We start from the raw sequence: 13,147 nt of genomic DNA on the forward strand, positions 1-13,147 counted from the left end.
GAAAAGCCACCCCAAATTTAAGAGGATAAACTCTGGGCCAGTGAGAGAAGAAGAAACATAAAAACCAAGTAACATAAAAATCAAGAAAGGGGAGTTTCCAGATAGTAACAGATTTAATAGAATATAAGCCAAGAATTTATAAATGCTCTAGGTCACTACAGTTTCCACCAGTCTTCTGATAACTGAGAAAGCTTCCCTGGAGGGACAAAGCACCATAAATAAACCAGAAGAATCGTCTTTGGCAGTGACATGAAAATTAGACTTCTTCATGACAAAGACTGTAGTGGAGGTATTTGTGGCTAGAGATTACTGGGATCCAATTCAAGACTTTAAACATACTTAGGGAAAAAGATGTCTATATCTGGTGGGCAACTACTGCTTAAATGCTAAAAAACACAGGGTGCCATAATTCACAGAAACAGTAATCAAAATATGTCAATATGTCATAGTGTATTTATTTATTTATTGGTAGTGGAAATTAAACCCAAGGATGGTTAAACCCTGAGTCACATTCCCAGCAATGCTCCACTTTTTAAATTTGGAGAAAGGGCCTCACTAAGTTGCTTAGGACCTCACTCAGTTTCTGATGCTGGCTTTGAACTTGTGATCCTTCTTCCTCAGCCTCTTGAGTATTTGAGATCGCAGGCATATACCACCATACCCAGCTCCAATAGTGTTTCTACTTAGGGGAAACTTATACAGCAAAAAAACAAATAAACAAGCAAACAGAAAACAGTCAACCAAACAAACATGCAAATGTATACTACCATTCAATTCCAAAGAAGTGTATAAGAAGTTGCTAAGTCTTGTTATGTGTTTCCTTAGAAAACAGAAAATGGAGACATGGATTCTGTACTCTAAATATTGCAGCTTATTTATTTATTTATTTATAATTTTTTCCTAATAAAACCTAAGTTTCATAGACAAATGGATAAATTTAAGAGTCAGAAATTAGAATAAATTACACAATATTTTTGGCAAGACTGTATTTCATTCTTATTGCTCAGGCCACTAAATTAGCATATAATTTGGCATATATCAGGATCCAGTAGATACTTATCAAATTAACGATAAATAACTAGAAGAGAACTACCCATTGTTTTAGTACCTTTGGGATAGCAGATTTATATTTATTTATATTTATATTTTCAGTATATTATTAACTTTAATGTCTCTGAAGGCCTTAATTTTTACTGAAGGCAGTTTTCTGTAGTAGAAAAACAATGTAATCTGTATTTATAAAATAAGTTTATCATTGAACATGTTTATAAAATTACAATATAAAAAGATTTTTTGCTTTCATTATATCCTAGTTCATGAATTAAACACTAAACTAGACTATTTTAAAAGTTTTTTTTCTGAGCTGATAAACTCTGCACGTATTATAGTGGGATTAAGAATACCACTGAGGTAATTGGTGGAAATTTTCACATCAACATAGAAGGTGAGCAGGTGTCAAAGCTTTCAAAATTTGAAGAATTAGTTCGAGAAAGGATCAGCAAGTATGTAATTAGAGTCAACATGTCCTGTTTAGCTGACATAAATGGTTAGTTTTCTCACTTTGAATAGCAAGATCGTACTTACTGAAATATCCTAAAATTTTATCAGCATACATAAAGGAAAATAGAAAAGAGGAAAATAAAAAGAATGGAAGGATACATACGAATATAGCAATCTGAATGTGAAAATCAAAAACTAACTTCAGTTTGCACCCTTACTGATTCAGAATGGATTCAAAACAAAGATTGAGGAGTCCATGACAACCTATTGCCAGCACTAAAACTGATTTTACTTTCCAGAGAATGTCACAATAAAATTTCCTTTCCCATATGCACTTATTTTAACATGATTGGACACTTCTTCCATAGGGAGGTGGAATGTTTCTACCTGAACTGGGCAGAGGTTTGACTACAGCAGAAGTGAACACTGAAAATTCTAAAGTTGGTTCATAAAATGTTCTACCTACTTGTCTTGGGAAACTTGTTTTCTGAACCCACTATCTCACTGTGTTAGCAAGTCACCCAAACAACCTCTAAGAGGCTCATGCCAGACCTGGGCCCATAGCCAGAATCAGCTCCTTAGCCATCTGAGAAGTCATCAAGTTTCCAAGATCCTTGTCTGCATCCTGAAAATGGTGCCCAGCACTCAGTTAGTGTGTCCCAGCTGAAACTCCATGGAGCAAAGATGAGATATTCCCTCAACTCCTATCTAAATGTGCAGCTTTATGAAAAAATTAAAGATTATATTTTGACACATTAAGGTTTGGAGGATAGCTATGCTGCAATTGATAATCACAATATGTGTTTAGTTTAACAAGTAAACTACTAAATTTTTTCCCATGTGGAAATAAAAGATACTCTTTAATGCATAAATCTTTGCTACTATTTAGATGTGTAAAAGCTAAAATTTTCTTTTAAAACTCAATTTTTTTTTATTTTATAGGATGTTAAGGAATGACTCAGTCTGTTAAAAATGATGATGAAGTATGAAGATTGATCACTCTGGAGTTTAACATAACATTTAATTCAAAACAACATGGTTTTAAAAACTAACCAGAATACTTGCTTGTGAAACTGTTTATGGATCTTGGGTTGAAAACCTCCTTTTTTGTCCACAAAATTCTCCATGTCCAGGATCCGTTGTGCTTTTCGTTTAAACACTATTTTCCAAGGAATTCAGGGCATAAGGTATTTCTTGACTGGACACCATCATCATTCTTATTTTAGAAGAGTCAATTTTTACTATTTTCAAATGGATTTGTTAACTAAAGACTGAATAATTTTTATCATTGACTAGTTTTTGTCGACTGAAGACTGAGTAATTTTTATCATTGACTAGCCTTTCCTTGGGTACTGATACTCAATATGAATATTATAGTGCAACAATCGAGAGGGTGAATCAAAGGCACTTGGTGTTCGCCCTACGGAATGAAGCTCCCACTAAATTCAGGCTGCAAGAATCAGAATAAGGCTGTTTTCTGGTTTACAGACAGGATTCAAATATATATTAACTTTATTTTTCTTCTTAAATCTGATTTAAATCACCTATATGCACATATGCATGCATATATACATATATATGTCCATATGTCCATATGTTATATGTATATTGTACATATATTTATATATGTTTAGTATATATATAGTCTATGCATATATTTGCTAATTAGTTGTATGATCATGGGAAGCTACATAAACTCTACTTTCAATAACTCATCTTTAAAATGAACTTGATGGTGGCAACTCTGCAAAAGATTCTTGAATAGATTCAACCAGTTAATATTTGTGCAGAATTTGGCACAATTCATGACAAACTCAATATCCTATATAACAGTTATTCATTATTATCATTTATATTATTATCCCAAATCCCATAAGAATGACATAAATGCTCTGTCAGTAATCTGGAATAGAGAGGAAAGAATGCTTAATGACACTTTATAAAATTAATTCGGTATACTCCAATCCTCATGCAGCAACATCAATCTTCCTTTACTTTCTTCAATGCACTAAATACTGTTAAGCAGTCATCTGACTGATTCATTGAATTTAATTATTGTGATTATAATACATCCTCCTTCTTGGGGTCTCACTGGTACCCTAGCTATATAAATTAATTCAGAAATATAAATTAATATTAAAATATATTTCTACCATTTCCATTAATCCATACAAATGTTAATTTTTTTTCTTACTAAGGTTCAACAAGACAAAATCCTGATGCATAACTTTAGGTAATATGCATGCATCTGTCCAGACAAGTTCTGATTAGCGTTTTTGTCTTTAAAATTACTTCATTTAGCTGAAAATTTTGTCTCACATTTATGATGACTTTTTCTCTTTAGGCAAATCAACGATACCAGTGCTCATTTCTGCTAGTAGGTACAAAATGATTCTCAGGCATTTAAGATCTATGAGTCAAGTCTACAGATACATTAGACAAGGACTTGCAAATTGAATAAAATGCTATGCTGTTTATTGTATGTTTCTCTGTTCTATTCTTCAAAATCTCAAATGTAAAGAGGGTACCAAAAACATCAGCTTTCTTATATGTTGATAAAAAATTCAAATATTTTCCAGTATATTCTCACACTGGGAATTATGTTGTAAACCCAGAAGTTGAATATTTCCCAGTGAAATAACAAAAACAGTTAAGTAGCTGATTGCCAGGAATTTGACTTCTCTGAAACAGAATAAGAATATATATAGAATATATGTACATATAATATATATACACACATATTCCAATTTTAGTGCAGAAATGCTATTTTAGACTCAGCAGGGTATCTGTACACGTTACAATTCTTTTTTCCTATATATGTACATTTATCATCTGTGGTCTGAATTCCAAACTGACAGAAATTTATAGATCCATTAGCATTTTTAAATTCAGAATAGAGCACAGAAAATATGCATTCATGGTTCACTTTTCTGCTTTCTTAAAATATATCTTTTAGTGGTGGATACTTGTATTCAGAATTTCTCCGTTCTTACTTGGACTGTGCAAGCATAATCTCCAACAACATTTCTGAACTCTTCAAGCTAGAAGGGCATGCTGTTGGTCTGTGTGTCCTCTGAGTTAGGACTTCAAATGTGAATTTAAGGAAATGCTGGAGTTACTTCTTGGAATTTCCCAGAATATGTTGGCAACTGAGCTCTGCTGTGATTTATTCACAGAAAAAATAAAACAATCAATGTCAGAGGAATTGCTACTTCATGATATACTATCTACCTTGTAAATGGAGTAATTATGCATTGTGACAAAAATTTACCCATGCTCTCTGAAAATTGTTTTAGATATATTTTTCAATACTTGTCTAGTGAATTTTGCTATTATCAATCAATATGTGTGAAAAAATATTTCAATAGGATCCCAGTGCATTTAAAGAGGTGTAAATGAGGGGAAAAAGAGAATTACCGGAGTTCTCAGCTAGGTATGGCAGCTTGATAGATGAGTGGATGGCACTCTCGAGTGTTTGGCACAAGGACACAAGGAAGAAACACAGGACCTAAGTCATCCCCATCTAGAATATCCACTGTGAGCATGGTGGTGGTGGTCCTCCATTCATTCAGATTTTGTGCACAGTCCTGTTAGAGGAAAAAATAAAAAACTGGGTAGGTTACAAATATTGGGAATAAGGTGACTTGTTACATTTCCTTTTCCTTTTGCTTAAATGATTGGTAAGTAACTTGTTTAAACCAACAGTATGAAGTAGTGAAGCTGGGATGTAAACTGAAATTCACTTGTCTTCAAATCCACTTTCTCAAAAGCATACTATAGTAGTTAAACTTTTATAGGTCTGGCCTTTTCACAGCATTAGAATGATAATAACATAATATTGTGATGAGTTCACTGAGTCCTTGAGAATAAAAAGAAATCTCATTTTGAGTTTTATAATTCATTGGGAAAGCTGATCTGGGAATGAAAGAAAACTTTTCATAATCCAAGTTGAATAAGAAGGAAGAAGGAAGTATATAACCATCAGGATCTATAGCTGTGAAGTGTGGTTACTTTTAAATACCTAAAAAATTTTTTGAAGCAGTTTTAGATTTAGGAAAATACTGATGAGATAGTATAAAAATTCCCATGTACCCCAAGTCCAGTTTTCCCTATTCTTAACATTTTGCATTAATATGGTACATTTGTTACAAAGAGACATATTGATACTGACCAAAATAACCTGGGAGTTACCCTCAGGCAGGCTAAACTTCATGAGGGCCTCTCCTTGTCTCTACGCCCCTGACCTCCCTCCCACCCAGGTCCTGACCCAATCCACACAGCCTTGGGTTCCTTCCTCCCTCTTCTTAGAGTATTCACTTTAGATACCTTATGATTGTAAATTTCTTTGCTCTTTTGAGATAAAAAGTCTTTTAGAAACCTCTTGTGAGTTTTACAACCAGACCTGTCTTTTTCAATGACCTGGGAGTCATCCCTTTGAAATGGAATAGTCAAGGAAGATGGGGCTCCTGCCTACTCAGTCTCTGTGGGACAGTAGATACCTAACTTTGAAGGAGGCTTGGTCCACATTCCAAAACTCATCTCCTGCCATAAAGATACGAGAAAGTTTACTTTTCCTTTGAAAAGGTCAATTAGTAAACACTGATGAACTGTGGTTCTCTACCTTCTCCCCCACCCTCTCTCTCCTGGGTATACACACCCACACCCATGAACTCACTTCTGCTCCTAATTATTCCCCAGCATTTCTTCTGGTTGTGCTTTCTTATCAAGATAACCCAAAAGAGAGTATTCCTTGCCCATTTAAGTTTGTGCAGTGTAATTTTTATTTGATAATACATTGTTATTAACTGACCTGTGATTTTCTTAGTTTCTATTAATTGTTTATGTTCCAATATTCCAACTAGGATAATTTTTACATTTAGTCATAATGTCTCTTTAGTTTCCTTTTGGCATCCACAATTTCTCAGACTTCTCACTTTTTACAATTTTGGCAATATTTGGGAAATACATAGAGGTAATTGTGGTATAACATTGTGAATATACCAAATGCCATGGAATTGTTCACTTTGAGTGGTTAATTTATTTTAAGTTAATTTACCTCAGTTAATTTTTTAAAATTTATTTTTATTGTAAACAAATGGGATACATGTTGTTTCTCTGTTTGTACATGGAGTAAAGGCATACCAATTGTGTAATCATACATTTACGTAGGGTAATGCTGTTTGATTCATTCTTTTATTTTTCCCTTCCCCCCACTCCTCCCACCCCTCTTTTCCCTCTAGTCCCTCCTTCCTCCATTCTTGCCACCTCCCCCCCATTATGTGTCATCATCCGCTTATCAGCAAGATCATTCTTCCTTTGGTTTTTTGAAATTGGCTTATCTCACTTAGCATGATATTCTCCAATTTCATCCATTCCCCTGCAATAAAAGTTGATTAGACTGACTTACTTTATGTTGCTCAAAAATTGTCTTCCTGTGTGATAGTTTACAGACATTAATATAAGCCTACTTTCTTAACTTTGGGTAATACTACATTCCAGTTATCTTTCTCAACACGGTTTATAGAGAAGAGTTTTAGAATAGTAATTGAAGGCAAAGTCAGAGAAAGCAAATATGTCTGTTGGTGGAATTTTATAAGTGCAATCGTATTGGAAATTAGTAACTTTCTGTTTCTAGTATTCTTTTATATTTTGATCAGTTATAAGATAGATTATGATCAAATCATGGCAAAAATAAATGTTTACATTTTCAAAATGTGTAGATGCATTCAAACCACAGGGTTGATAAAATAATTGTTTAAAACACAAGATGTTTGAGATTCAACAGAAACAAATCCTTTTCTGAGCTTTCTTTATCTCTGGGAGTAAGATTGTCATTTATCCCCTCTTCCCAAGTTTTTATTATAATAAAGAATAACAAGGGGAAGACAATTCCTATCTATATAAATTAATATTATCACAATGATTTTTTTCTCCTTTATGTTCCCCTGGAATCTCACCTGTTCTTCCCAATCCATTATGCTACATACATAACCCCACTTTATTAGATGTTTTGAAAAGCCACTTCATTTGTGTGGTATCAGTAACTGGTCAGTTAAAAGTATAACAAAAAATAGCAAAATGAAATAAATAATATTCTAAATTGTCAATGGTGCAAATAAAATATATTATTTGCATAAACATCTGATATGATTTCATTGTACTTATTCATTGTAATGTGTGAATGTAATAAATGGTAAAAGCAAATTTTCTTTTTGTCTACTTTCTCATTTTCCCTCTTTATTTCTCATTCTCTTTCCTTTGTTAAAAAAATGTTTTAAAATAAGATATTTTATTAACTTAGGGAACTGACTGTAATTGGCCAGCAAAAATCTCTTTAAAAACTTTTCACAGTTCAACTGCTGTATGAAATAAATTATGTTTCCTCAAAATTCTTAGGATGTAACCTTAACCCCCAATGCAGTTATACCTAGGTAATTCAAGGTTAAATACTGTCATAAGGATGGGGCTCTACTCCCTGCAGGAGTAGTATCATAATAAGAGCTCCACCATCCTGTACCATGGGAGCACAGGAAGGGGAATGAGAGCACACTGAGAGAAGATGGCCATCTACCAGCCAGAAAGAAGATGGCTCTCTCCAGAAACAACCCTACCAGTCTTTGATCTGGAATTTGTGAACTCCAAACTGATGAGAGGATCAATTTCTGTTGAATAAGACAACCAGTCTCTGGTATTTTGTTATGGCAAAAGAAGGAGACTAATAAAACTGTTTAATGTAGATTTTCTGAAAATGTGCCCTTATTTCCTATATCCTTTATATATTTCCTAACACTAAACATTTAGTAACATAAAAACCTTAAATACCTTCCTTAATAATAAATCACTATTTATTTTAAAATTATTACTTTAGATAAATATGAGAATTGTAGGTTATACAAAGAAAATCCAGTATGAAAAAAGGTGAAATATGAGAGATTAAGAGTATACATATAGCTTCAACACAGAATCAAGAAGACAATAGGACTATTCAGAGAAGTGTACGATTTGACAGAACTAGAGCATTCTGTCATTGCCTCACAGGGAGCTTATACTGAATGCTTAGCATCTTCATGAAAGACTTTCAATATTCTAGCTCATGATGGCAATACAATGTACAACTTTTCAGAAGCATACCGCAACATGATGTCTCACATATCAAAGATGTCACATTGATTTTGAATAAATTTTTTACTGAATAGGTTGAAATCTTCATCAATATGTTACAAGGAAGGACTAATTTTTTAAAAACAGGATTCATGCCTAGTAACACTTAATAGAAAGTTACTATTTTTATAGTGGCTCAGATATTTACAGTTATAACATACTAACTATAATTTATAGCTATAACATACTATACAAATCATAGTTTCATACAATTACAAATACTTAAATTATAATAATGTTAAAGCAAAGAAACACCTCTAATTTTAAGTGGTTAGTGAGACTAATTCTTTCATCCCAAATGAAAGTGTTTCTTGTAAATAGTTTGATCGCTAATTATTCCTTGATCAAACTTGGGAAAAATACTAATTTATAACTTTTTTTTACCTGTTCTATGTTTAGCAATGCATGAAAGTAAACATTGGTTGTGGAAAAACTGGGAAAGATCTGGACTCTAACAAATAAGGAAAATTTGTGTGAAATCTGAAACCTGGTTTTAAAATGAGTATGGGACAGATATGCTTATTTTCTGGTTTATTTTTGAGGCAATGTCACAGAATCCTTGGAAGAAATTCCCAGCATTTAAATATGCAGCATTAGTTTGTAGTTTAACAAATGGCTAGCAGCACCTAACACACTCATTCATAGATACATATATTAAATACTATTTCATTACCTTATCAGGTATTTGCAGTAGAGAAAGAAAAAATATTCAGCATAATTAGAGTTGCCCTGAGTCTTTTGACCCTATGTCTGTTACCTAGGACCACAGAGTTATTTGTCTTGCTTCTGCTCACCATTGATAGATGAAATATTACTGACTGAAATTTTAAAAATCAATTCTAGTAACTTGATTCTGCTACATTTCTTTATTTAAAAAAAAAACAATAGCAACCAAATTATCTTAGTCTAAATAATTTTAGAAGTGGGTCTTTTCCTTTTTATTCTTCTTGAAGGTCTTTTGCTTCTTTGTTTGAGATGTTTACCTGAGTTTTCAATTTTATGCATGCCAGTACATGGAATAGTATCTTTTATAACCATATTTGCCCATGTATTTATTATTCTAACAATCTATAAATATTTGTTCCTTAAACCATCAACAACCATCCACCCATTTTATTTCCACTCCTCAGAAAATGACCAAGAAACTAGTAGAGTTAAAAAAAATGGTTTTAAAATTAGTACTTATTCCACATATGGAGAGGGAGAAGAAGTGAGGGAAGGTTAGGATGGCATTATTTCTGGAAAGCTGTTTACATAGTTAAAATCTGAAATTATAGTGATTTTTTTTTTGTGTGTGTATCAAAAAAAAGTGTAAACCTTTTTACCTACACATATACATCACACCTCCATCCTCTGAGATTTTTAGTAGAGCTTCTGGAGTAGAATCCAGAATCTGCATACTGAATATGTCTCCAAGTTGATATTGATATGGTTGTTTGGTGAATAATAATTTGGGAAATACTTCAGTTTGGGCTAAAAAGCAAATTAGTGGAGTTCAGGTCATACATTAGGGGGTGATTCAGAGGGGAAAGAATATAGTGAGTGGAAGCAACCCTTTCAACTCCATTCCATTACCTTCTCCAAGTTGAAGAATGTAATATATAAATTCCACCAAGGGCAGCAGGGTCCTCTTAACGAAGTATACCATGCCAAGCACTCTAAGAGCACTTAATTCATTTTGGATGTATTATTTATTCCATAAGTTCGTAGGAAAAGATAAGAAATTAAATACTCACATTAGCTTGGATGATGACAAAGTAGCAAGTCTTATCTTCATAGTTTAGTCTCTTCCTTATGACTACGTTTCCACTCAACATGAGGGGAATTTCAAGGGTGTCATTGGAAGTCTGCAAATATTAAGTACACAAAGTTTAGATCAGTTGAATACATGATGAAATAGTTTGATATTGTGGACTAGTCCTCTTGAAAGGTAGATGGTATGTTTATTACCTGAGAATGAAATGTGAGTTTAAGTTTCATATTTAATATTCTTATTATTTCTCAAAACATTTTATTTTGATCAACAGATTTCACCAGAGATGATAACCAGTAATATAGTATTTGCTATGGTTTGGATGTGAGGTGTCCCCCAAAAGTTCACTTGTGAGACAGTGCAAGAAGGTTCAGAGGAGAAATGATTGGGTTGTGAGAGTTTTAACCCAATCGGTTAACTAATCCCCTGATAGGGATTAACTGAGTGATAACCGAAGTGGTCGGGTGTGACTGGAGGAGGTGGGAATTGGTGTGTGGCTTTGGGCATATATTTGTATCTGTTGAGTGGAGACTTTCTCTGCTTCCTGATGATGCAAGCTGCTTCCCTCTGCTACACTCTTCCCCCATGATGTTCTGCCTCACCTGGAGCCCTGAGGAATGGAGCTGGCCTTCTATGGATTAAGACCTCTGAAACTGTGAGCCCTCAAAGAACTTTTCCTCCTCTACAGTTGTGATGACTGGGTCATTTAGTTACAGCAGGGAAAAAGTTGACTAAAACAGTATTCTTGCCATAATTTATCATATATTATTAAGATTACTCATCCACAGCTCTGGAATAGTCCTGAGTCAAAGTCCAGGAACCTGGATAACTCCCTGTTATCTTTTGACAATTGTTTTAACATCAGAGTTCAAATATTGCAATTTGTTATTGCTATTTAGTTTCACTGCTTAACATTTGTGCAAATTTTATATTCTAAGAATTTTCTGACACTAAATACAATATGATATTGAAACTTAATAACTTAAAGGTTATTTTTTCAAGCCTCATAATTTAGCACATTAGTTAAGTTCCCTAACCTGTCAGAGACTCATTTCTTCCTAGTAACATGCAGGTCATAAGGACAATCTTTGAAGTGCCTCCTCTTTTAAGTAGCCCTCACTGTAAGTGTACTCACCCCTTAAGAGAATGATTTACAAGATTAGTGTCTTCCTTACAAAGATCTACATCACTCTTGCATTTTATTGTCATTGTGAATATTGATAAAATAATAAAGTAAAATAGATTGTTTTACTTACATCATTGGAACTGATCTTTGTTTTATGCAGTTGTGCTTGTGTTCGTTAAAGGAAATACTTAGTTTGAATCCATATTAGGTTGCTTCAAAAAGAGGAGGAGCAGGAGGAGGATAGGAGAGAAAAGAAGAATGGGAAGGAAGAAAAGAAGGAATTCTTTGTGTTTATACCTTCAAAACAGTGTAAATGGTGTTTATACCTTCAAAACAATGTAAATGTGTTCTCAAGAGTCACTCAGGAAGGAAGATTCAGTAAGAAAACAGCTAACACTGCTCTCTCATCCCAGATTCAAGCAATGGGATGTGGAGAGATTAACTTTCTATATCTATGGTTGTGAGCTCTCTCTCGCTCGCTCTCTCTCCTCTCTCTCTCTCTCTCTCTCTTCTCTCTCTCTCTCTCTCTCTCTCTCTCTCTCACACACACACACACACACACACACACACATACTAGTATACTATACATGATCAATGAATCATTTTTAAATGATTTATTCTCTGCTCATGTTTTGCAAATCTTTTTCAAATAGTTATTTTAAAAATAACACTTATTAAATATAAGTACAGAAAATGCATCATAAGGGATATTGACAATTAAAACCAGACATTTGACATTTTCTCTAAGGTTTTGCTCATTTAGCATTGCTTATACCTGTGAGTGGTACTCTCAATTGTGACAAGGTAGTATAAAATGACTTACTCTAAATACTTAAATTGATTACAGGAAAAGTCTTGTTAAATAATTGCCATTTACACTGTAAAATATATCTTAATGTATTATTATGAGGTTGTTACATCTTAGTGACTAAAGAACTAGAGTTTATAGCTTACCCTGAGGTCACCTAATCCCTGGACTCAGAATTTGAAATTAGCTTAGATAATGGATATCTGACGGCTGTATATTTTAGTGGAAGCTATAACTCTTAATGGAATGAGTCTTCACTGATCTTACTACAAACATGGTAATTCCATTCTCTTTACCAGAGATTATTTTGGAATTGTACATGTGATTCAATTCTGTGGAAAAAGAATAATTTATCTTAATTAGAAAGAGAGACATCCGAAATTTTTGCAGCCATTTTGAGACTATTGCTGTAACTAATTTTGGAGAAGTAATTAATATACTAATACTGGCAGAAAATAAAAAGTAAAGCTTCTGGATCTTGCTTTCTTTTTTTTTTTCTGAGTTGTTGGACATTCCCTGATACTTATACCATTGCTGAGCAAACTACTATGAGAGACAATAAATGACCTTTTTAGTTTGGTGATCTTTAATTTAGTTTTCTGTTTTTTGTAACTGACTGCACTTGGATGCATGATTGTCTCCTTTTTGTTTCCATACCTTGTAGTCCCCTCACTTTTCCACAAAAACCACAGCTTCTCACAGCTGTCATTTGTTCTCTTTTTCTTGTCCAAACACCCTATTGCTCATTTTTCTGTGTAGTAAATTTTACAAATTCTATTCTGAAATCTTCTCTGTCTTT

General features: G+C 33.4%; 1 protein-coding gene across 1 annotated transcript in view; it reads right to left on the minus strand.

Moving 5' to 3' along the window:
• Positions 1–13,147, minus strand: part of Pcdh15 (protocadherin related 15) — a 942,952-nt gene that overhangs the window by 459,719 nt on the left and 470,086 nt on the right. The window contains 2 exon segments of the mRNA XM_047552806.1: positions 4,918–5,087; positions 10,398–10,508. Coding sequence (XP_047408762.1) covers positions 4,918–5,087; positions 10,398–10,508 — 281 coding nt within the window.

The sequence above is a fragment of the Sciurus carolinensis genome, chromosome 5, assembly GCF_902686445.1.
Source record: "Sciurus carolinensis chromosome 5, mSciCar1.2, whole genome shotgun sequence".
NCBI classification, from domain to species: Eukaryota; Metazoa; Chordata; class Mammalia; order Rodentia; family Sciuridae; genus Sciurus; species Sciurus carolinensis.